Here is a 27,216-nt window from a genome sequence, read left to right on the forward strand (position 1 = left end):
CGCTATTTTGGGATAACTTCAAAGTATGTGTCACCCAATGATAACCCCAGATTCTAATGTTAGGTGCTAATATACCCTTTGACCATCAAATAGACAAAATTATCATTTACATTACAACCAAAGGGTTTATGTGAATGTGTATATAGAAATATGTGGTAATACAATGCTAGTAACAAATCCCAGATAACTATGTAATAGATATATTTTATCTATCTTTGTATATTCTATTAAAAAAAAAACCTGATGATTCACATTCCTTATATTGCTTTTCTTCAAGTCATGTTCAAATTATTCATTACCAGAGGCACTTTTATTTTTAGACAATTAAGGTTACTCCCCAGAGATTAATCCTTGTATCTAAATGAAACAAGTATTCTAAGAAGTAATAATTGACATATTGAAGGTGACAATATGGATGGTTTCTAAGTAATAAGATTATTTCCAGGGGGTCTTATAGTTGCTTCATACCTAGATTTCTTTTTGGTCTTTTAAAAATCTTTGTGTTTCAAAAAATCCTTCTACTTGAAACTGTATGAGGAAAGAAGGTAGCATTTGCTTCCCTGCAGCTAGAAGTCTAGAGGCCAAATACCTAAGCCAGTAAAATTCAATACTATTTAAATACAACAATAAGGTTGTGAATTAGTTGATAATGTAACACCAGAATCACATGTAAGAATGAAATTGTAAAACCCTATTGAGGCAGATTCCGTATTTGTCCTTCCTTTTATGTAGTCCAGTGATTGGCATTTAAGTATCTGCTGAATAATCGAGTAAAAACTAGAAAACATTCCAGAATGTCTTCTTATTCAGATCCCTGCCTTTAAGTGGTTAATCATTTATTATCCTCATTTTATAAATTAAACAAGTAAGACTGACTGATACGCAAGAGGAATTAGGTCACAATATGGACACTGGATTTTTCTTCTCATCCAGATTTTCCCAAAACAGGTATAAGATGCCTTCAGTTCCATTAAAGTAGTAATTGGGAACCACATTCAACACTTGACACAGAACTGAATGATTATGCATGAGATGATTAGAGAGGTAACACTGGTTATTTCATGTTGATTACAAGTTCTGCTTGGTACCTGAATATGTATTTTATTATCAAAAATGGAGAAACTGTGTACCTAGTGAGCTTTTTTTTTTTTTTTTAAAGATTTTATTTATTTGACAGACAGAGATCACAAGTAGGCAGAGAGGCAGGCAGAGAGAGAGGAAGGGAAGCAGGCTCCCCGCTGAGCAGAGAGCCCCATGTGGGGCTCGATCCTAGGATCCTGGGATCATTACCTGAGGCGAAGGCAGAGGCTTTAACCCACTGACCTACCCAGGCGCCCCGAGTGAGCTTTTCTTATAAAAATTACTTTTTCAGAATGGAATCAATAATTAGAAAAAGGCTAAGAAATTATCGTTAGCTGACAAAATGAGGTCATTTTCTTATATAAAATTCATTTTTAGAAAAAAAAATTAATGAGTTACCAGAATGAACATCTAATTTCTCTTGTTTTTTTCTTTCTTCTAAGTTAATAAACTTTTCCTTGAGTAAGAGAAGGGGTTATAGTGTTTCAAACCCAGAACACTAGGTTAGAGGGTATCTCACCAAATACCAAGGAGACCACAGATTTTCAAAGGAAGAGGTCCATGGTCTGATCTGTGGTATGATGAGCCACAACTTTGTTCTTCTGACAGCAATTATAAACACCAGGACATTTCAAATATACCCAAATAATTTTGGCCCCATTTTTCTATTTAAGAGTGAAACCTATCTGTACATAATCTGAAATTTTTATGTGTGTTTGTTTGGTCTGTCTGGTTTTTTTGGAGGGAGGGGAAAACTGCTTTTCTTTCTTTGGTTACTTCTACTTTCACATACATAAAAAATCCAGTCTTTTAATATGCATATGTATATATGTAGTCATATATGGAAATAACAGAATGGGGAAAAAGTTAACAGCAATAAGGTAGAGCTAGAGTTGAAGCTGTAATGTTTTATTATATGAGGATGAAGACTGGGAAATACATTGTGGCTTTTCTTGGCAGGGGAAGGCACAGATCTTGAAGATCTATGAAGCACTACAATGGAATTCTGGCTCAGGAAGTAGAATGTTTTTAAAGGTCTCCACCTCTTGCAGAGATTCCACCATGTGGGTTTCACTGTTTACAGAGGATTTCTGAAGTAAAAATCAGGAACAAGCCCATCTTGTTAAAGGCAAACAGCCATTTTAATACTTAAAATAAGTAAACTACGTTAATACATAGTAAGTACTGTTACAGGTCAAATAAATCTTTACCTCTAGCCAAAATAAAATTATTTGATGACTATAACTATAAAAACATCATTACTGGTATCTAATTCAATTTCATTTTGCTAGAGGTAAGTGGACTTTTGATATATAACAATTAGACAACAGAGACACTGCCATCATTTTATATCTTTTGCATGCATATATGAACAACCTGGTATCAATGTCAGAATTAGTATAAGACAGAACTAGTTACTCCAATACTTGCTTGAATTCAGTCACAGCAATTATGGAGACTGAGGGAGAAAATGACACATTAGCAAAACAAACTTTAGTACTAGTAAAAGTGATAACTGGAGGGAAAAAAAGGAGGGCAAATTAAGCGGTGCTATTTTCCTTCAACAAAGCATGTGGCTTGCTCATTTCTGCTGTAATATTTAAATAGGGGGAACAAGAACTATCCTCTGGTTGGTATTTTTTCTAGAGGGAGACAGTGATCTCCTAAAATGTCTGAATGTGGCTTATTTCTCAACTTTGCTAAACTGCTCTTCAAATACATTTAAGTTATTTTTGAAGGGGAAAAATGTGACTTTTTTTGCAACCTCAAGTACTGTGAAATAATAACAACAACATTATACACAACAAATTAATTACAGTTTAAGAGCTGATATAAAGGGGGAAATACAGCAGCTAAGAAACTAAATGATGGGGGGGGGGCGCCTGGGTGGCTCAGTCGTTAAGTGTCTGCCTTTGGCTCAGGTCATGATGCAAGGTCCTGGTATCGAACCCCACATCAGGCTCCTTGCTGAGCAGGAAGCCTGCTTCTCCCTCTCTCACTCCCCCTGCTTGCGTTCCCTCTCTCGCTGCGTCTCTGTCAAATAAATAAATAAAATCTTAAAAAAAAAAAAAAAAGAAACTAAATAATGGGGAATGCTTCTCCAAATAAGAGAAGCTGAAGGATTAGCATGAATTAACTCAGAGAAGTGGGGTTAAAAGCATTCTGGGAACAGCATATGCAGTACTGAGACAGGGAGAGTTGGAATACTCTAGAAACAGAGAGTAGGGCTTGTCAGTCACTTCTATTGTGATGAGGAGAGTGAGGGCGAGTGGCAGTTTTGGTGGCAGGAAGCTGAGGTAATTGGTATCTAAAGACTTCTATTTTCTCTTTGAGTAGGTAATCAGGTAGTTTGCTAGAACATGTATAAGAAAGTGTAAGAAAACTTAGCATGATGCATCAGAGATCACTAGTATTAAAGAAAAACAACTGATTTTCATATAGAGAGGCAATAACCTGACCCTGATAACTCACTAATTTTAGTAGTTCTATTATTTGTAGATGCTTTGGGATTTTCTATAAAGATGTCTCTGACCAAATATAGCTTTAGCTCTTCCTTTTAAAATCTAAACGCTTCATTTTTTTTTCTTGCCTTTCGGCACTGGGTAGGACTTCTAGTACAGTGTTGAATCTAAGTGGCAAGAGTGGAGAGCCTTGCCTAGTTGTTGATCGCGGGGGCAAAGCAGTCAAACTTTCACCATTAAAAATGATATTAGCAACTGACTTAATGTCTGTATGGCCTGTTAGGACCTAGCCTCAAAACTGCCAGACTATCATTTCCATGTGTGTCCTGTGAATTGAAGCAGTTACAAAGTTTCAAGGAGAGGGGACAAAGGCTCCACTCTTGCTGGCAAAATTGTGGAAGAGCATATAGGGCCAGAAACAGTACTGCAGCCATTTTTGGAAATACAATCTGCCACAGCACCTTAACTGACTTATCACCTCATGTGCAATACAATCTTGGGTTCTTTACCAGAAGAAACTCTATCCATTCTTCTCATACCTTCTGTTAAGTCCTGATTACTCCAGTCCTTACTGACCTCTCCACTGAAACTTCACCACACTGAAGACCATCTATTACCCACTCTTATATTAGATTATAAATTCTACAACAATATCTGTTTTATTCACCACTATATCCCAATGCCCAACACAGTGCTTGTGGGTTTTAAACCGGTTCTTCTCACACAGGAGAATGCATACTCCTCAGATGGGGGTGGGCTGGTGATGAGCCAGGGTACTTGGAAGTTTTAAGTTATTTGCCATGATGCAGTTTGATAACTACGGGAATCCTTATTGGGCTCCATCTAAGGTATGTGTGTGTTTCTAAGAAAGCCCGGGGTAGAAATGTTTAAGGGTGTAGAATGACCGACTAGAAAATCTGGTACTTTTGTATAGTGTTCAAATGCTGTGAGAGCAGATTATACCTACAACCCTGGTCTACTCAGGTACTGACTTCATGTTTAACTGGAGGAATGGGAGTAAGACTTCTTAGTGAGTCTTTGAAGGTCTAACATAGCAACTCTTTTTTTTGGAAAATGTGTTTATCATCAATCTGTGCTTTTAAAACTTTTAATTGTACTAAAAAAAAGCTACTGCCTGTAAATCAGTTCACTTTTCTATTAGAATTGCAGTAGATGAATGTTTTGGTTTACATACCTGCTTAGACCTACAAGAAATTAGTTCTCTCATATTAGAAAAGCATATAGTCATGTTTTTATTATTTTATTGTCTCCTTTATGTTTTCTAAAGTATAATAATTTTAAAACCATTATTTTTAATTGGGTACAAGAGCTGGTATATTTTTATACATGCATTTTGTATAGCTTTATTATATTTTGATATATTTCATATACCACAAAAGCCATCCATTAAGCTGTATAGTTCAATAGTTTTCATATGTTCAGAATTGTACAATCATCACCACAATCTAATTTCAGAACATGTCATCACCCCAGAAGAATGAAAACCCATTAGCAGCCACTCTTCACCCCCTAATCCTAGGGAACTGCTAATCTACTCTTTGTCTCTATAGCTCTGCCTATTCTGGACATTTCATATAAATGGAATCATACAGTTACATTTGTGACTAGCTTCTTTCATTTAGCATAATGTTCTCAAGGTTCATGGATGTTGTAGCATGTATTAGTACTTCACTGTACTTCATTTTTTATTTTATTTTTTTTTAAGATTTTATTTATTTATTCATTTATTCGACAGAGAGAGCACAAGTAGGCAGAGCAGCAGGCAGAGAGAGAGGGAGAAGCAGGATCCCAGCCAAGCAGGGAGCCCGATGCGAGACTCGATCCCAGGACGTGAGCCAAAGGCAGGTGCTTAACGGACTGAGCCACCCAGGTGTCCCAGTACTTCATTTTTTAAAAGAGCCGGATAATACTTCATTGTGCGAATCCATCACATTTTATTGATCCATTCATCTGCTGGTGGACATTTAGGTTGTTTCTGTTTTTTGGCTATTGTGAATAACGTTGCTACATGTCAAGTTTTTGTGTGGAGGTATGTTTTTACTTCTCTTGGATGGTATACCTAGGAGTGGAAATGCTGGGTCATATGGTAATTCTATGTTTAATAGTTTGAGGAAATGCTGAATTGTTCCCCAAAGTGACTGCACCAGTTTACGTTCTATAAGTAACGTGTGAAGATTCCAATTTCACCACATCCTTGTCAAAGACTGGTATTTCAATACAAGAAATCTGAAGCATAAACTTAAAACTAAAGGAAATCTAGAATATCTTGAAATCACAATGGGCTATGTGAGACAGGGTACTATCTTAGAGGTGCCCCAACAACGAATGTACACAGGTTTGAACTGCATGGGTCCAATTATACATGGTTTTTTTTCAATAAATACATAGTACTGTAAATGTATTTTCTCTTCCTTATGATTTTTTAATAACATTTTTTCTCTAGCTTACTTTATCATAAGAATACAGTGTAAAATATGTATAACATACAAAATATGTGTTATTTGACTATGTTATCAGTGAGGCTAATAGTAATGGAGTTACTGGGGAGTCAAAAGTTATATATGGATTTTTGACTACACGGGGGGTTGGCACTCCAAACTGTATTGTTCAAGGACCAATTGCACTAGTGAAGAATCTACTTCAAACACAACTAGTAAATTGAAACTAAGCATAAGCTCTAGTCAATTTAAAAAGCGTAAGACAGACTAAGAAGTTTCTTTAAAATGTAAGTTTCAGGGACGCCTAGGTGGTTCAATCAGTTAAGTGGCTGCCTCTGGCTCAGGTCATGATCTCAGGCTCCTGGGATCAAGCCCCATGTCGGGCTCCCTCTCAGCAGGGAGTCTGCTTCTCCCTCTCCCTCTGTGTCCCCACCAAATAAATAAATAAAATCATCAGAAAAAAATAAAATGTAAAAAAAAATGTAAGTTTTGGGGCACTAGGCTAGTTCAGTCAGAAGAGTGTGCAACTCTTGATCTTAGGGTCATGAGTTTGAGCCCCAGATGGGTGTAGAGATTATTTAAAAATGAATAAATATATTAAGAAAAACTCAAAAAAATAAAATGTAGGTTTTATTATTGGGAAGATGTAATTGGGCCTAAACCCTATTGTCTCTTTAAGAAAACCTATAGAAACAACTATATAGAACTCTTCTTAGTCACACAACAGCATTTTAAAAAAAATGAAATATTTCAGTAAAATCTTCCCTAATTTTTTCACTGAAAAAGAAAGAAGTTGGTGTAAGACTTCTTTAGGGAAACAGTCTTTTCAACAAATGGTACTGGCACAGCTTGGATGGATATCAAATGCAAAAGAATGAATTTGTACTCCTACCTCTTATCATATACAAAAATTACCTCAAAATAGATCTAAATATAAGAACTAAAACTATAAAACTTTTAAAACAGGTGAAAATTTTTATGAACTTACAGTAAGGTTCCAGTTTCTTTGATATGACACCACAGCACAAGCAACCAAGGAAAAAATGGACAAATTGGACTTCATCAAAATTAAACATTTTTATGTGTTAAAGGAAACTATCAAAAAAGGGAAAAAGAAAACATACAAAATGGGAGAACATTTCTGCAAGTCATTTATCTGACAATGGTCTAGTATTCAAAATTTATAAAGAACTCTTACAACTCAACATTAAAAAGCTAAATAAGCCTAGTAAAAATGGGTAAAAAAATATGAAGACATTTTTCCAAAGACATTCAAGTGACCAACATGTACACAAACAGATGTTCAGTATCATTCATTAGGACAATGCAAATGAAAACCACAAGGTAACACTTTACACTCACTAGGATGGCTATAATGAAAAACAAAAATTGGAAAATAACAAGTTTAGAGGAGGATGTAGAGAAAGTAGGACTCTCACATAAAAATGGTGTAGCCTCTGTGGAAAACAGTCTGGCAATTCCTCGAAAAGTTACACAGAATCAACATATGACTTAGTATTCCTCTCCTAGGTATACACCCAAGAAAAGTAAAAACATTATGTACACACACACACACACACAAAACTTATACATGAATGTTCAGGGAAGTGTTTGGTTATCTATCATAACCAAAAAGTAGAAATAACCATCAACTGATGGATGAAAAAAGAATGTCGTATCCATAAAATACAGTATATTCAGCCATTAAAAAACTGAAGTAATATATGCTATAACATAATGAACCTTGAGAACATTATGCTAACTGAAAGAAGTCAGATACAAAAGGACAGATACTGTATGACTCCACTCATGTGGTATCTAGTACACAAATTCAGAGACAGGAAGCAGATTAGGAATATAACAAAGATAGGCAGAGAGAGGGAGATGGTGTTTAGTGACTGATCCCAGGGTCCTATCTCAAACCTTTGGAACCGACAACATCAGGGGAGGCAGGAACAGAACTTGAGATTTTTTTTTTTAAAATTTTAAAAAGATTTTATTTATTTATTTGACAGAGAGAGAGAGAGAGAGATCACAAGTAGGCAGAGAGGCAGGAAGAGAGGTAGGCAGAGAGGAAGCAGGCTCCCTGCTGAACAGAGAGCCCGATGTGGGGCTCGATCCCTGGACCCTGAGATCATGACCTGAGCCAAAGGCAGAGGTTTAACCCACTGAGCCAACCAGGCGCCCCCAGAACTTGAGATTTTTAATAAGTGCTCCAGGAGAATTTACTCTCAAGCAAGTTTATAAAATTCTTTGTTATCACATTTGACTAGAAAGAATCAAATTATACCTAATTTTACAGAGCTGGAAATAATCTCAGAGAGAACTGGAGACTAGCCCCAAATCAACAACTATAATAGTGGCAAAGATAAGAACTATGTATTTTAATTGCAGCCATTTTAAAATTTAAGATTCATTTGTGGAATTCCAAAAGTCCAAGATAAATCCACAAAGACATAAGCAACTTTGGCACAGGCACCATAATAAATTCTATGGCCATCCTAATCACAACCCTTTTCAGAGTAAATTGCCAACAGGTTAATGCCAACAGGTTAAACTGAATTTGACTTAGTTATTTATTTGCAATAAAATCTATGTTGTAAGTATAAATATAGGTATCCAACATATAGAGGTAAGGAACAGTCAGGACCAGCATGGGGCAAAATTCCTGTGGTATCTCTCTACTGGCCTTATTGCTCTCTTCCAACACTCCCAGGCATCTCTTCTGTGACTCATTTTTGCTTGCTCTTGGCTTTTAGTAACAGAGGGTTAAGCTGTGACTTCATTCTTAAGGGGATTTATATTATAAAAGAGCTCCTGATTGTGGGAAAAAACTTTTCAAGAATTAAGCTAAAATCAAAGTCCAACAAGTGGTGGAACAGGTTTTTTTTTTTTTTTTTTTTTTAATGGGGTAATTGTAGCACTGAGTTTTCCCTCAATTATTATTACCAATAATGATTATAAAGTGTAGCCACATAAACAAGAGCTACAAACATCTGCTTTCTCTGTCTTAAGAAAGAGTTCTTAAGGTAAAAATCACTCTATTATCTCAGCCCAGACACTTCTGATTTTCCAAAGCTACATAAACTCATTAACATTTGGTTTTCAGTTTTTAACCACTGAAACTTTAGTTGAGCTACAACTAAAAAAACTTATTGTGTGTGTGGGTGCAATTTTGGGAATAATGCTTACTGCAAAATCTTTAAAAGATAAAAGAATGAAAGAATTAAAATCACTCATAATTCAAGAATTCAGATATAATTGCCAACATTTTTGCATTTTCCCTAAGAAGAATAACAATTTTATGAAGTAGCTAAAATTTCAGAGCTCCCTATATGCCAGGAACTCAGTGCCCTACTTGTATGACATTACCAAATCTTTACACTTTGAGATAGGTACTAATAGCATTCCCATAACACTGATGAAGAAATTTAGGCTTGAAGAGCTTAAATAACTACCCACAGTCACACTACTACTAAGTGGCAGAGTCAGCGTCCAAACTCAGTTTCTGTGCTATTCCAGGACCTGCACTATCAACTATGCTATATAATAATACCACTGTTCTTTTTTCCCTCATCTGCATGCCGACTCTAACCATGCCTTGATCCTACTGGGTCCTCCAATCTATTTGATACCAACATCTTTTCATTATTCTTTACCTACTTATGTTGTAACTTTCCACCTGGCTGAGCTTCGATGGCCAACTATTGTAATCATTCCCTTGCTTCTATTTCCCTTTGTCATATACTCTTGGCTGACCCTTGTTAGATCCAACTCTGCCTTCTCCATCCCAACACTGTACAGCTGAACACAGAGAAAAGTAACCACAATCAGTTGATTTAGATTCATTTTATATTCATAAGTAATGATCTCAACTGGGATTATAATAAGGCTATTGGTGATCATATTACATTTCTCAATCCTTACAATCAAACCATACTGTTTTAGAAGACTAACTGGCAAAACTCCAATACTGCAACCCCTTCTTCACTCTCAGGTGATGACCTGGATTCTTAATTGACTGAGAAATGGAAAAATAACTTTTTTTTTTCCAAGATTTTTTTTTTAAATTTATTCATTTGACAGAGAGACGCGGAGAGAGAGGGAACACAAGCAGGGTGAGTGGAAGAGGGAGAAGCAGGCTTTCCATGGAGCAGGGAGCCTGATTCAGGGCTCGATCCCAGGGCCCTGGAATTATGACTGAGCCGAAGGCAGACGCTTAACGACTGAGCCACCCAGGTGCCCCAGAAACATAACTTCTATAAGTTCCCACCAAGTAGTATGACTTTTCTAATGCCAAGTTTCCACAGTGTTATTAGTCTCTTTCTTCTCTTAGCTCCTCAAGGACGTTGTCCTAGAAACTGTTTTCTTTCTTTCCTGCACTGTCAAGTTTTCCTTTCATCTGTCAACACATACACAACTGTTTCTCCTGTCTTAAAAAAAAAAAATCCTCTCTTGATCTCACTTTCACTTTGATCTACTGCTTCGACTTTCTCCTTTCCTTTATGGCAAACCCCTCACTGTCTGTCTTTCTTCCATTTTCTCTTTTCCCATTTACATTACCAATGACTCTAGTTAGGCTTTTATTTTCACACCACTCCACCAAAACTGTTCCTATGAAAGTTATTAATAAACCCTCATGTTGCCATATCCAGTGAGCAACCCATTCACTTATTTATTTTTTAACTGAAGTATAGTTGGCAAACAATATTATATTAGTGTCAGGCATACAACACAGTGATTCAACATTTAACATACGTTATGAAATGCTCACAAGTGTAGCTACCATCTGTCACCATATAAAGTTATTACAATATTACTGATTATATTCCCTATGCTATACTTTATGTTCCCCTGACCCATTTATTTGATAACTGGAAGTGTGTACCTCTTAATCCCCCCTCATCTCTTTACCCATCCCACAACTGTCCTCCTCTTTGGCAACCACCAGCTTGATTTTTGTATTTATGAATCTGCTTCTGTTTTGTTTTGGTTTTTGGATTCCACATATAAGTGAAATCATACTGTATTTGTCTTTCTGACTTTTTCCACTTAGCCTAATACCCTCTAGGTCCATCAATGTTGTTGTAAATGATAAGATTTCATTTTTTTAATGGCTGAATAATATCCATTGTGGTATAAAAGATATACCACATCTTTTCTCCCCCTTCTTTTTTCTATGGGTATAGCTGACACACAATGTAACATTAGTTTCAGGTGTACAACACAGTGATTTGACAAGTTTATACATTATGCGATGTTCATAAGTATAGCTACCATTTGTCCCAAGATACACTGCATCTTTACCCATTTATCCACTGATGGACATTTGGGTTGCTTCCATATCTTGACTATTGTAAATGATGCTGCAGTGAACACAGGGGTGGATACCTTTTTAAATCAGTGTTTTCACGTTCTTTGGGTAAATACCCAGAAGTAAAATTACTGGATCATTCAGTATTCCTATTTTTAATTTTTTATGGAACCACCATACTGTTTTCCATAGTAGTTGCACCAATTTACATTACTACCAATAGTGCACAAGGTTTCCTTTTCCATATCCTTGCCAGTACTTAACATTTCTTATCTATTTTGATATTAGCCATTCTGACAGGTGTAGAGTGATGTCATTATGGTTCTGATTTTCATTTCTCTGGTGATTAGTGATGTTCAGCATCTTGACATGTGCCTGCTGGCCATGTATTTTTTTTTTAAATGTCTATTCAGGACCTCAATCAATTTTTTAAATCAGATTGGAAATACCCTCTTATCAGATACATTATTTACAACTATCTTTCCCATTCAGTAGACTATCTTTTCATTTTGTTGATAGTTTCCTTGCTGTGCAAAAGTTTTTTAATTTGCTGTAGTCTCAACTGATCATTATTACTTTTGTGGTCCTTGCCCGAGGAGACAGATTCAAAACAATATTGCTAAGACCAATGTCCAAAAGAGAAATGCAACAGATCTCTGTATATTAATTTTGTATCCTGTGACTTTATTTTTGTATTTTGTACTACTGTGACTTTACTGAATTCACTTATTAGTTCTAACAGTTTTTTGGTGGAGTCCTTATGGTCTCCATATACCATGCCATCTGCAAATAAGGACAGTTTTACTACTTCTTTTCCACTTTGGATGCCTTTCTTTCTTTCTTTCTTTCTTTTTTTTTTTTTTTGGTCTGATGGCCATGGCTAGCACTCCTAGTACTATGTTGAATAAAAGTGGTGAGAGTTAGTAGTAGGAAAGAAATGATAAAGATCAGACAAATAAATGAAATAGAAACTTAAGATCAGTACAACTAAGAGCTGGTTCTCTGAAAAGATAAACTCAAAAAACTGAAGAAGTCCGGGGCGTTAAGCTCCACTGATTTTCAAAGCCAGATATTACGGGGGCTTGCCTTCATGGTACAGATCCCTAGGGAGGGGGTGACTGATGTGGGGCTTGATCCCCTCTCTCCCCAGGGTGAACCTCTGTGCCTTTGATATCCCTTTGGCTTGCAATTTTCTATGCTGGGGATTTGATTCCCCACCTAATCATGTCTCTGTCCCTCCCACTTGTCTTGATTTGGCTTTTCCTTCATGTCTTTAGTTGTGAAACAGCTATTCTCCTAGTCTTCAGGTTGTTTTCAGAGTTGTTCTACATGTAGTTGCAGCTTTGATCTGTTTATGGGAAGAGGCGAACTCAGTATCTTCTTACTTTGCTATCTGGCCCACACCACCCTCAATGGTCAATTCTTACTTCCTGTCTTACTTGACTTGGCATTGACATTTTTCATGGTTGATCATTCCTTCCTCCTTGAAACACTTTCCTGCACTTTGCAACACTACTTTACTGGTCTTCCTTTTTAAACTGCCCCTATTTGGTTTCTTTAACTGCTTTCTCCTTCATCTCTCCACCTCTAAGTGCCAGAAAAGCTCAGGGCGCATTCTTTTTACTGCTTATTTTTGCAGTCTCATTAAATCTCTTAATTTTAAATAGCATGAATTTACTGAAAAGTCTTAAACTTACACTTTTGGTTCCATTCACTTTCTTACTTGTGTATCTAACTGCTTACCCATTATCTCTTCTTGGAAGTCTAGTAGAAACTCTTGTTAATGAATACCTACTATGTGTCAAGGACTTTTCTGGGCATTCAGTCTATGTCACTGAGTATAAGAGACAAAAATCTCTGCTGTTATGAAATAGGCATTCTAGGGGTAGAACAGAGACAATGAACAGTAAACTTAGAAAATAAGTAAATTAGATATAGTATACATTAGATTGTGAAAAGTGCTATGAGAGAAACCTGAACAACGTAAGAGGGATTAAAAGGTCAGCACAATGAATGGATGGGGATATGTGTGGTATCAGATTACATTTCTTCATTGAGAAGGCAATTGAAGCAAACAGGGAGGGATTAGCCAAGAGATATCTGGAAAATGTGTTTCAGACAAAGGGACTATCCAGTGCAAAGACCCTAGGGTGGGAGCATATTTGTTGTGTGAGGTAAAAAGCAAGGTGGCCGTGTAGCTGGAATAGACTGAGCTAAAAAAAGAGTAATAAACATTTTGGTTAGAGAAGTTATGGTAGCAGACAAATAACTTTATAAAATATTTTAATGCTAAATTTTAAAATTTCAGCCTCATGTATCTATCTAACTTGGATTTATGAGAAATAGAAAAGCTTCTAATCTCAATTGCAATGCTGCAAATGAGCCAATCTTAGCATATCCTTAATCCAAATCTGTGTCTCCTGCCTTGGTTTGGCCAGCTAAATAAAAATGCAGCTTTGTATGACAAGATTAATTGAAATGATTTCAAAAATTTATAACAAATTTCAACAAAATTTATAAGGTAGGCAGACACTGTACAACTTTCTATGCTATTAAAACAGCATTTGTTCTAAGGCATTATATAACATGTTAAGGCATTATATAATATGTATAAGGTACCCATATTAGAACAGTACCTTTAATTTAGCACAATGGCAAAAAGAAAAGTATGCTTGACCACAAAATCATAATTTTCTAACATAATATAATGTTTTAACAGTATAAAGACATTTTATGGTACTCCTAAACACATTCTCAACAACCTTTTAATTCTGACTATGCCAAAATTAATTCACTAATATTACAATGTACGAGGAATACAACATCATATTCTACTAAAACAAGTAGCCTGTTAAAATTACCATGAGAAAAAGTTACAAGAAATTTGACTGTTTTTAAAATTTTTAATTTAAATTCAATTTAATTAACACATGCTGTGGTATTAATTTTAGCGGTAGAATTCAGTGGGTATTGCGTACAACACCCGGTGCTCATTACTTCAAGTACCCCCCTTAGTGCCCATCACCCAGTTACCCCATCCCTCCACTTCCCCCCAGCAATCCTCAGTTTATTCCCTATAGTTAAGAGTCTCTTATGGTTTACCTCCCTATTTTCTTATTTTTCCTTCCCTTTCCCTATGTTGATCTGTTTTGTTTCTAAAATCCCACATGTGAAATCATATGGTATCTGTCTTTCTCTGACTGACTTATTTCGCTTAGCATAATACACTCTAGTTCCATCCATGCTGTTGCCAATGGTAAAATTTCACTCTTTTTGATGGCTGAATAATATTCCTGTGTGTGTTTGTGTGTGTACACCACATCTTTATCCATTCATCTGTCAATAGACATCTGGGCTCTTTCCATAGTTTGACTATTGTGGACATTAATGCTGTAAAAATTGGGGTGCATGTGCCCCTTCGAACCACTGTTTGTATCCTTCAGATAAATACCTAGTAGTGCAATTGCTGGGTCATACGGTAGCTCTACTTTTAACTTTCTGAGGAACCTCCATACTGTCTTCCAGAATGGCTGTACCAGTTGGCATTCCCACCAACAATGTAAGAGGGTTCCCCTTTTTCTGTGTCACCAACATCTATTTTCCTGTGTTGTTAATCTAAGCCATTCTGACCAGCATGAGGTGTTATTTCATTGTGGTTTTGATTTGTAGTTCCCTCATGCCGAGTGATGTTGGGCATTTTCCCATGTGAATGTTGGCCATTTGTATGTCTTCTTTGGAGAAATGTCTATTCATGTCTTCTGCCCATTTCTTGACTGGATTTTTTTTTTGGGGGGGGGGATGTTGAGTTTTATAAGCTCTTTATAGATTTGGGATACTAGCCCTTTATCTGATAAGACATTTGCAAATACCTTTTTCCATTCTGTAGGATGCCTTTAGGTTTGTAAAATTTGACTATTTTCAATAACATTTCTCCAAATAAAATTTAAGTGCACTTCTCACGGCAAGGATATATTGTTGCTTTGTTACATACATAGCTTTATTACAAAAGGGTTAGTTTTTAAGTTGCGCTGTACGAATGAGGCAAAGGGCACAATATAGAGAAGTAGGCACAAGTTAGAGCAACAAGGGCTCTGAGTGTTAAGCTAAAAGTTATGGGAAACACTAAATAATTTTAAGTAGGAGAGTAAAAGGATCAATTACTGGTATGGGAAAAAGATGTCTAGACGGAAGGAAAGGAGGCTGTTGCAATAATCCAGGGAGAAGTGCTGAAAGCCTAAAATAAGGCAAAGTAAATAAGAATAGACAAAGGTAAGTAAAGAGAAATTAAGGAGGCAGAATAAGCAGATCTTGGTGATGAACTGGATATAAAAATGAGGGAGATGGAGATGTCTACAAAAACTCACAAAACACTCTGGGTGACTTAGGAAAGTGATGAAGGTTGTGCCATCACAAAGAAAATACAGGAAAAGAAAAGACTTGATGGGAAAGATGATGAATTCATTTTTAGACATGTTGAGTTCTTAATGCCTATGGAGATAACACCCAAGTGTCTAATGGGCGGCTAAGATATGTGATTCTAGTGGCCAGCAGAGTTTGAGGCTAAAGACAGAGATACCTCAGATAACAGTCACTTAAGTAGTTGCAGTCATGAGTGACAATAAAATCATTCAGGGATTACGTATAAAGTGAGTAGAGCTGAAGGGAGCATGGGCATTTAAGAGTTGACAGGAAGAAGAGGAACCAGGAAAACAACTGAGAAGTAATGAATACATTTGTTAGAAAAAAACCTAAGAAATGTGTGTCACAGGGAGACCAAAGTTTCAAGGAGGGAGTAAATGCTGTTGAAAGATCAATTAAGCAGGCAGAAAAAACAGCCATTGGTCTTGGCAATTTGATAGTCACTGGTAATCTAAAAAATAATATTCAGTAGAAAGGTGAGAGAAGCAGCCAGGTTGTGGTGCACCAAGGAGTAGTAGGCTGTAAAGGAAAGAGTACAGATGGCTGAAATCTGGCTGATAAGAGAACAACGAGAGACAAGTATGATTATATTAGGGATTTTTCAAGATAATAAAGACATAAGACTACTAGTAAATTTCAGAGAAGGAGGCAGTAGAGATAAAATAATGACAAAACTAGAGGAGATGGTGGGGGAACCAGTCTTAGGGTGTAAGGAGCTCACCACCAGGAAAAAGCTAATTAGGGATGTATAAATGCTTTAGACGATTTAGGTGAAGTTGAAAAACATGAATTTAGTGGCTCCGATCTGCAGAACCATGTGATTTTCTCCCAATAGTTCTTAGCAGGCGAGGTTCAATAAAAAGGACAGAGAAGAAAGATATTTGAAAGCAATTATTAGTGAGTGACAAAAAAACGATGTAGCTACAGAAAAGGAGGAAAATCCAGAAGAGCTGAGAGTTTAGGAATAATGGAATAATTGAGATTAGAAGCTTTTCTGAGGTCAAGAATAGGTGTATTGGATATTAGGGAGTGGGTAAGGTGGAAGGATAATTGATAACGTTGTTGCCAGAGAGTGGACTTCTGTAATTTGCAATTTCTAAACTGAAGCAATTTCAGATAATGGTCATGGGATATGAATAATAAGAATACAGTTCACTGGAATTGAGAATAAAAGAACTGTAAGGCTGAACAAATTTAGTAGAAAACAGCAACTTGGTATTCAACGTAAAAGAACTTAAATAAGGAAAATGGTGTTTCAACCACATAACCTAGTTCTCAAAGGAGTATGCTTTTACAGTATTAGGGTATGCAACAGCAAATTAAGGATGACACTGATCTTCCCCAAATCCAGGAAAAAATGAAGAATAAGCATCCAGCATCCACTTGGATGATTTACATCTCCATCACTTACTATTAGCAAAGTATATTATTTGCAAAAAGTTCTGAAAGATACAAACTAGGCAAAAATGAGTTTAGGATCTAATAAATCTCAGATTGTTTTTTTTTCTTTCTGTTTATACACGAAGATCATGGGTCACTGGGTTGGCTCTGGTTTTCCTTGTTTTGCTGTTCAGTATGATCCGCAGGAATGCACCAAGATTATTATTCTTCTTGCCCATGATGAAAAATAAAGGTGAAGTACATCATAGGTATAAAGGATGTATTATTTGGCCTGCAATTACTGAATTCTTGATTTAGCTAAATGCCTTCTGATAGAGTTTAACTACATTCCAATGCAATTAATAAAGTGCAAACGTTATAAGAACCTAAATTGGTTAAATCAAGGGTTACATAAAAACAACAATGAAACAAAGAAAAAAGCCATATAAACTTTGAGCTTAATTAGAAGACTTAGCATAGGTCTGTGGCTAAAGTAAGGTAAAGCAAAAACTAGATTCAACTGCAAATGGAAGGGATTCTTTGATGACTTTAAGCACAAGAGTAATAGCTGATGAAGAAGAAAATACAAATGTTTAATGAAAATCAAAGAAGCGAACCACTGAATTAGGTGAAGAGAAAACAAACACTAATACATATTATTTACAAGTATATAATCCCCTAATATTTTGAGGATGATGATCAATTTTTATAATCTCTACTCGAAACACTTATATGAAAAAATGAGCATAAATTATAGTACAGGACACAGCACTGACATTTCTGATAATCAAGAGTTGTTTGGCTATAAAATATTTCTAAAGAATTCTTCCATTATCCTTTGTTTTCTCCTATACTATCATTCTGTTTTGTCCCCTTTATAACCAAAATTTTTAGAAAAAGCTATATATACCTGTTGTTCTCATCCTTCTAATTCTCTCTTTAAGGTCCTAATGACTCATGCTAGTGACCATATCCAATAATCTCTTTCCATTTATCATTCTACTGTACCTTCCTGGAACACTCATACTACTGACCAAACATTTCCTAAATATATATGTTTTTTAAAGATCTTACTTATTTATCTGACAGAGAGAGACAGAGAGGGAGGGTGAAAACTCTCTCTCTCCTTCTAGTCTGAATGATAGCCTTGCTGGATATAGTGTTCCTGGCTGTGTATTTTTCCCATTCAGCACATTGAATATATCATGCCACTTCCTTCTGGCCTACCAGGTCTCTGTGGACAGGTCTGGTGCTAACCTTACGTGTCTACCTTTGTTGGTCAAGAACCTTTTGTCTCTAGCTGCTTTCAGAATTATCTCTTAACCTTTGTACTTTCCAAGTTTCACTATGATATGTCTTAGTGTTGACCTGTTTTTGTTGACTTTGAGGGGGAGTTCTCTGTGCTTCTTGGATGTTGAATGCCTGTTTCCGTCCCCAGATTAGGGAAATTCTCATTTATAATTTGCTCAAATAGATCTTCTGCCCCCTTTTCTCTTCTTCTAGGACTCCTATGATATGGATATTATCGCACTGTGGAACTGCTGAGTTCCCTAAGTCTATATTCATGATCTAACAGTTTTCTTTCCCTCCTTTCAGCTTCCTTATTTTCCATGATTTTATCTTCTATATTACCTGTTCGTTCCTCTGCCTCTTCCATCCTTGTTGTGATTATATCCAGTTGATTTTGCATCTCAGTTATAACATTTTTTATTTCAGCCTGACTAGTTTTTAGGTCTTTTATCTTGGCAGTGAGGGTTTCTCTAGTGTCTTCTATGCTTCTTTCAAGACCAGCTAGTATTCTTATGGCTGTTGTTCTTAATTCTTGTTCAGATACATTACTTCTATCTGTTTTGAGCAAATCCCTGGCTGTGGTTTCTTCTTGATCTTTCTTTTGGGGAGAATTTGTCCACCTTGTCATAATGTCTAGGTTTCCGTCTTTTGCATGTTATGAAAGCTTGTTATGTTTCCTGCTTCTGAGACTAATACTATATGACACTGTCCAGGGCCTGGTGCTTTAAGAAGTGTTTCTGGTGCATGCTGTGTACATCTGCTATTGTATTTGGCTGCTCTTTCCCATGGGCCAAGTCCTCTGCAGAGCTCCTTCTTGCTTGCGGTGGGACATGTTTAGATCGTTAAGTTGTTCTTCTTGGATTTATTTGTTAAGATAGGCCTAACAGGAAGAAAGGAAGGAACGAAGGAAGGAAGGAAGGAAATCAATCCAAGAAAAAAGGAAAAGGAACAAATAAGCAAGCAAACAAATCAAAAAGTATATGCCTGATTTCAAAGAAAAAGAAATTGGGAGGGTAGGGAAGCTGATCCAAAAAACTAAAAAAGAAAGGAGCCAACAAATGAACAAAAAACTGCAAGCCTGATGCCAGAGGGGGGAAAAATAATGGCGGGGAGGAAGCTGAAATGAAGCTGATGCTTTGGAACACTCTACAATCAGTAGCCTTGATGCATGGGAGGGCCTCTGTTGTCTTCTGAGGGAGACCTGCCCTTATAAAGATTCCCTTGCCAGTGCATGTGGAGTCGAGAGGGGGCGGTGCAGAGTTTGGTGTAAGTGACTACAGGGGTTGTGTTTCTGTATGAAGTCTGACTGTGCTGTTGGGCATTGGGGGTGGGGTAGATGGTGTCAACCATCTTATTTCTATGTCCTCTTGACAGGGGAGGGACACTCGAGGCTGCTGCCCTTCAGGAGGCCCCCACAGAAAAGTGAACAATCTCCTCTCTGTGACCCAGGCTTTCATCAGAATCCTGCCTTCAGCCTATCTGTGCTTGGCTGTTGGTCTGCCTGAGGCTAATTCTCCAGTGTTAAATCTCTGGCTGGCAGCTGGGATTCAAAACAACTCTTAAAAGTACCTGGTGGCATGTGGACCCACTCCCTTCCACTGAAAGAGAGCTTCACAGGGCTGCATCTGGCACCTTTCTGTCCCAGAAAAGCAGTTGCACACCTACACATGTGCTCAGAGTCTATGTTGAAAAAGCCGCAAACAGGTTATCTGCCATCCGCAGGTGCCTCCGTCCCCTGCTGCTGAATGGAGGTTCAGTATTGCCTGGTGGGTTTTTGTCTTTGGAAAGGCAAAATATCCTCTTCCAAATCCACTCCATGAAGAGGAACATTCTCTTCCCCAGCGACCCAGGATATCCCCACACCCCACACCACTGAGCCTTGCTCCAACCCTCATGCCACTCTCCCTCCATCCCTGACTCTGCTCTATGAAAGGGGTTCCCACCACTCTGTAATACTACGGCTTTTCTCTCTCCCAATTCACTCTCTGAAGCTCACATATGTCACGTTCTCTCCTTCTAATTGTGCAGATTATTTTTTTTCTAGAGATGGATTTCCTAGTTGTTTAAAATGATTTGATGTTGATGTAGCTATGTCCCAGGATCCCCTTATTACTCCGCCATCTTAACTCTTCCCCCATCCCATAGTTTCAGAAGAGAAGTATGATATAATTCTTAACCCTGTTTCCCTTTAGGTAAGGTCTTTTTCCCCTCTGACTTCTGTTAAGATTTTTTCCTTTATCTTTGATTTTCTATTGTTTGAAGCATATATGCCTAGGTATGGGGTTTTTGGTGTTTTGTTTTGTTTTTTTAATATTTATCCTGCCTAGAATTCTGTGAGCTTCCTGAATTTGTGGTTTGGTGTTTATTAATAATTTTGGAAATTTCTCAGCTGTTAATAACTCTGAATATTTCTCCTGTTCTTTCTTCTTCTGGTATTGCACTAGCAATTTTTGAATTGTACCACACTTTTTGGACACTGTTTTTTCCAGTTTTCCTTCTTTGCAGTTTAAGAAATCTCAATTAACATGTCTTCAAGCTCACTGATTATTTCCTTGGTGCAGAGCATTATTTTAATGAGCCTATCAAAGGCATTCTTCATTTTTACTATACTGTTTTTTATTTCTAGCATTTCTTTTTGATTCTAAGAGTTTCCCAATCTCTGCATACATTACCTGTATGTATTGTATTATATGTATTATATGTACTTTTTCTATTAAAGCACTTAATTATATTAATCATGGTTATTTTAAATTCTGGTCTGCTAATTCCAAAATCTTTGCTATATTTGAATCTGGTTCTGATGCCTGCTTTGTCTCTTCAGACTGCCTTTTGCCTTTTGGAATGTCAGGTGAGTTTTCTGAGAACCAGGTAAGATCTATCAGGTAAACTTTACTTAAGGAGATATTTTAAGTATGAGGTTCTATGTTTATCTGAATAACATTAGGATGAGTTTATGGTCTGCTATAGTTGTAGGTGTCAGAGGTTTTTAAACATTTCCTCTGGTGTCCTTGTTTTTGTCTCCTCTGTTGTTCTTATTTTCCTAGAGACTCCTTCATATATAAGGTCTGAGAGGTACAGTTCTTTCTGTTGTATCCCCTTTAGACAGGAACCTTCCTGGTGTGTGGTGAGGTGTGGGGGAGGAGAAGTGTCTTATAATCTTATGATTAGGTCTCAGTCTGTTACTGGCCTGTGTCCCAGGGTTGTGATCCTCAGTCCCAGGGTTGTGATCCTCAGAAGTGCTTTCAGTTTTCTGTTTTCCTTCAAAAGTGAGACAGGAAGGCCAAAGTTGGGCATTTCCATTCACCTTCGATGGTTAGACTTTGGTAAAAGTTTCCTGTCTGTGCAGGCCTTTGCTAAGGAGAAGAGAATGCTCTGGAATTGTTTCAAAATGATTACTTTTCCCCTCCCGTTGAGGGAAGATTTTTCTCAGATCTTTACTCTTAGTGGGGCTCTACTAGGTAAAACTTCCAAAAGTACATAAGACTGTCAGGGCTGGTTCTTCACAAGTTTTCATCTCTCAAGCTAGCCCAAGCTCAGATTCTAGCAGTTAGCCAAACTGCTCTTTAAATATTCCCACCAGATGCTGGCTGCAGTGGTGGTTTCTGGGTAGTTTCTGCTCTAGGTAAACTCTGCGTCTCTGTATCTGTCCATCTCCAGTTTTCGTGTTCCTATGCCTTATGGTCTTGATTCTCTCAATTCTCTGATGGATCTAAGAAGAACTGCTAACTTTCAGTTTTTCAGCTTTTTTTCTTGCTGTGAGTACAGGAGTGATGATGTTCAAGTTCTTTACATGCTGGAAAGTAAACTACCTTAAAAAAACCTTTTTGATCTCTCTAGTTATTTACTTAGACTAGTTTTCTAGAAGTTTTCTCACAAAGTGAATACATGTTTTAAGGATTTTGATACATACTGCCAAACTCCCCTCCAAAGAGGAGGTACCAAAATAACCGATATTTATTTTTCTGCTCATAAACCTTCACTGCTCCCTCACTGGTCAAAGATGATGTCCACACATTCCAACCAAATATACAAGTCTCTGATGGTTGCATAGGGTCACTGAAATGCCCTATACAATATGATCCTTATCTGTTTTTCAATTTGATCTGTCATCACTCCCTAACACAATTCTTTGGTTTTAGTGACCAGTGAACTTACTGTGTAGAGCATGTCATAATCATTCATTGTGTTTTTATTCAAGTCATCCCTCAATATTGAAAATAATTTCCCAAGTCTTCATAGTCTTTTTCAACCAACTTACACTTGTTACTGCTCACTCTGGCCTAGCCCATATAAGCTGTTCCACATATAGCTACCTACAGGGCAGTACTTCCAGCATCCTGACAGGTGGCAGGAAGTTAAGAAGTTTTCAGAGAATACTTTTGTAATAAAGGGCACAGAGTATAGGGCCATATTTACTTTCTGCAAAGTAAAAGGAACTAGTTTAGGTAATATAACTAAGAATTTCTAACATCATTTGAAATAATTAAAAGTTGAGGGTTTATGAATTAAAATTACGTAATTATAGCTTTTGGATTTTTGCATCTCATTGTATTTTTGGTCCCCCCTGACCAACTGCTCTAATCTGGTTTTTTTCTTTTTAAAGATTTTATTTATTTGCCAGAGAGAGAGAGAGAGAGAGAACACACAAGCAGGCAGAGAGGCAGGAAGAGGCAGTGAGAGAAGCAGGCTCCCCGCCAAGCAAGGAGCCTGATGTGGAACTCGATCCCAGAACCCTGGGATCATGCCCCGAGCTGAAGGCAGCAACCTAACCAACCGAGCCACCCAGGCGTCCCTAATCTAGTTTTATTCTTTGCCCACTTTAAAACATCAGTACTACCAAAAACTAATATTTTAGATAAATTAATTATTCTATTAACATATTTAGTGACATTAAAAACTTACCTGTTTTTCCTTTGGCTCTTTAGAAAAACCCATAAACAAAACAAGTATTTCTTAGATAAATACATAAACAGTTTAACTACACTTGTGTCATGAAGAATGTAAAGTCTAAATAATAAGCAAATACACGGCACAAAGAATTATTATAATTAAAATGAAGAAAAGCTGTTAGCAATTCTGAAAAATAGAAGTTTATCAGCCTTAATGTTTGATTTTTTAAAAAAACTTTAAAAAATCCAAAAAAAAACTTACGTTCCATTTGGTCAAACATTACTGAAAAGAGGAAGTCTCGTGGTGTCATATAATATTCTCCTTCATGTTCCAGTGAAGAAAACTGCATGAAGCGCTGTTTACGAAGGGACAATTTTTCTCCCATCTCTCCAGAGACATTATCCTAAAAGAAAAAGAAACTGCATTTTAAGACTTTTCTCAGTATGATTCCCCAACTTAGCTACTTCCAGAATAATCTTTACAGAGTACTTTAGTATTTAGGTCTAACAGCCTCCAAATTTTTCAATCATTGATTTAATAAATATTTATGTGATTGTCTATGTATCACTCTTTCAGGCATGAAGACAAAACAGTGAATGATACTAACTTGAAGGAACTTCTATTCCAGTTAATGAATGAAATGACAGTTAATGAATATATGTAGAAAATAAGGTGAGCTAATGAGAAATGCCACAAGGAAATATTAAACAGGATAAAAGAGTCATAAGGAGTAGTATTTTAGATAGGATACTCAGAGGAGGGCTTTCTAAAGAGGTGACATTTAAAGAGACTAAATGAGGTGCAGTTAGTGAGGCCTGGGGCTCTCTGGAGGAAGAGCATCCTGAGCAAGAGGTAAAGTAAGATCAAAGACTATGAGATGTGTGTGTGTGTGTCTGTGTGTGTTCGTTCCTAAGTAAGCCTGGTGTATTTAAGTGTGGCAGAAGATAAGATCAGAAAGAAAGGTAGAGGCAAGAGATCAAGTAAAGTGCTTTTTCACAAAGATTAAAATATATCATGTCTGACAAATAGCTCTGCTTTCAGAAATATACTTACATCATGGATGGAGAGTGCTAAAAGGATAAGAACTGGTAAAGTATTGTCAGTGTAAGATTCTGGATATCTCAGGCAATGGCACCTAGACCTTGACTCAATGCTGATAGAGACAATACTGGAATATTTACTGCTAACCTTTATTGAGCACTCACTATGTGCTAGGGATTATATTAATAAAGCACTCTACATCAATTATTTGGTTAGTCCTCACAATAACTGAACAACAGATACTAGAGTATATACAACAACTAAAGGAAATGGCACAGCCAGGATAAAATACCTGGGGTGTCCAACTCAAAGTGTTTCAATCCTTTAACTACCACACTAACCTCCTATCCATGGCTGGGCACTGTATCCTAAGCAAATGGAAGAAAACAACACAGCAGTTAACATAAACACCAATGTCAATATAGCAATCTTGACACAGAATGTGAGTATTATCTGTGAACTCCAAAAGCATACTCTCACCTTGGACTACTTTCCTTAAAGTACTGGTCCGACCTGGACCACAACATCCTTCCTGGACACACATTACTTCCTTTTCACAGTTACTGCTACCGCACCTATTATTTACCTTGACACAGTGACATTCACTGATTACAACTGAAATGGGGGAAAAATGAGAATTCCAGTTGCTCAAATCTCTGTAAGTTCAAAGTCAACAAAATTCAAAGTTAACAGCTCCTTTTTGGCTGATCTCAGTTTTCTAAAAATATTAATTCTCTTTCCTTATTTTGACACTTGGTTTCCTTGAACAGCTAGTTTTATAGCTCCTTTGTGTTCTACACAGTGCATACCGAATGCGAGACATATGTAGAATACTCAAAAATACTGGATGATCTGAATCCCTATCTTCTTTTTCTTTTCTTTTTTTTTTTTTACTGTATTTTTATTATTTTTATAAACATATAATGTATTATTAGCCCCAGAGGTACAGGTCTGTGAATCACTAGGTTTACACACTTCACAGCACTCACCCTCCCCAATGTCCATAACCCAACTACCCTCTCCCTACCCCACTCCCCCCGGCAACCCTCAGTTTGTTTTGTGAGATTAAGAGTCTCTCATGGAAAAAAAAAAAAAAAGAGTCTCTCATGGTTTGTCTCCCTCCCTTCCTACCCTCCAAACCCCCCACGTTGCATCTCCACTTTCTCGTATCAGGGAGATCATATGAGAGTTGTCTTTCTCCGATTGACTTATTTCGCTAAGCATAATACCCTCCAGTTCCATCCATGTCGTCGCAAATGGCAAGATTTCATTTCTTTTGATGGCTGCATAGTATTCCATTGTATATATATACCACACCTTCTTTATCCATTCATCTGTTGATGGACATCTAGGTTCTTTCCATAGTTTGGCTATTGTGGACATGGCTGCTATAAACATTCGGGTGCATGTGCCCCTTCAAATCACTAGATTCGTATCTTTAGGGTAAATACCCAGGAGTGCAATTGCTGGGTCGTACGGTAGCTCTATTTTCAACTTTTTGAGGAACCTCCATGCTGTTTTCCAGAGCAGTTGCACCAGCTTGCATTCCCACCAACAGTGTAGGAGGGTTCCCCTTTCTCCGCATCCTCGCCAGCATCTGTCGTTTCCTGACTTGTTAATTTTAGCCATTCTGATTGGTGTGAGGTGGTATCTCACTGTGGTTCTGATTTGTATTTCCCTGGTGCTGAGTGATGTGGAGCACTTTTTCATGTGTCTGTTGGCCATCTGGATGTCTTCTTTGTAGAAATGTCTGTTCATATCCTCTGCCCAGTTTTTGATTGGATTCTTTGTTCCTTGGGTGTTGAGTTTGCTAAGCTCTTTATAGATTTTGGATACTAGCCCTTTATCTGATATGTCGTTTGCAAATATCTTCTCCCATTCTGTCAGTTGTCTTTTGGTTTTGTTAATGGTTTCCTTTGCTGTGCAAAAGCTTTTGATCTTGATGAAGTCCCAATGGTTCATTTTTGCCCTTGCTTCCCTTGTCTTTGGCAATATTCCTAGGAAGAAGTTGCTGCGGCTGAAGTCGAAGAGGTTGCTGCCTATGTTCTCGAGGATTTTGATGGATTCCTTTCGCACATTGAGGTCCTTCATCCATTTTGAGTCTATTTTCCTGTATGGTGTAAGGAAATGGTCCAATTTCATTTTTTTGCATGTGGCTGTCCAATTTTCCCAACACCATTTGTTGAAGAGGCTGTCTTTTTTCCATTGGACATTCTTTCCTGCTTTGTCGAAGATTAGTTGACCATAGAGTTGAGAGTCTATTTCTGGGCTCTCTATTCTGTTCCATTGATCTATGTGTCTGTTTTTGTGCCAGTACCATGCTGTCTTGATGATGACAGCTTTGTAATAGAGCTTGAAGTCCGGAATTGTGATGCCACCAACTTTGGCTTTCTTTTTCAATATTCCTTTGGCTCTTCAAGGTCTTTTCTGGTTCCATATAAATTTTAGGATTATTTGTTCCATTTCTTTGAAAAAAAAAAATGTATGGGATTTTGATAGGGATTGCATTAAGTGTGTAGATTGCTTTAGGTAGCAAAGACATTTTCACAATATTTGTTCTTCCAATCCATGAGCATGGGACATTTTTCCATTTCTTTGTGCCTTCCTCAATTTCTTTCATGAATACTTTACAGTTTTCTGAGTATAGATTCTTTGCCTCTTTGGTTAGGTTTATTCCCAGGTATCTTATGGTTTTGGGTGCAATTGTAAATGGGATTGAATCCTTAATTTCTCTTTCTTCTGTCTTGTTGTTGGTGTAGAGAAATGCTACTGATTTCTGTGCGTTGATTTTTTTATCCTGACACTTTACTGAATTCCTGTATAAATTCTAGCAGATTGGGAGTGGAGTCTTTTGGGTTTTCCACATATAGTATCATATCAT

The 27,216-nt window shown here is 37.1% G+C and overlaps 1 protein-coding gene across 2 annotated transcripts in view; it reads right to left on the reverse strand.

Annotated features, from left to right (window-relative positions):
• Nucleotides 1–27,216, reverse strand: part of MICU2 (mitochondrial calcium uptake 2) — a 151,277-nt gene that overhangs the window by 80,889 nt on the left and 43,172 nt on the right. For both annotated transcript variants that reach the window (XM_047722901.1, XM_047722900.1), the window contains exon 2: nucleotides 23,556–23,697. In XM_047722901.1, the coding sequence (XP_047578857.1) occupies nucleotides 23,556–23,697 (142 nt within the window). The remainder of the gene's footprint in view (nucleotides 1–23,555; nucleotides 23,698–27,216) is intronic.

The sequence above is a fragment of the Lutra lutra genome, chromosome 3 (genome assembly GCF_902655055.1).
Source record: "Lutra lutra chromosome 3, mLutLut1.2, whole genome shotgun sequence".
Taxonomy (NCBI): Eukaryota; Metazoa; Chordata; class Mammalia; order Carnivora; family Mustelidae; genus Lutra; species Lutra lutra.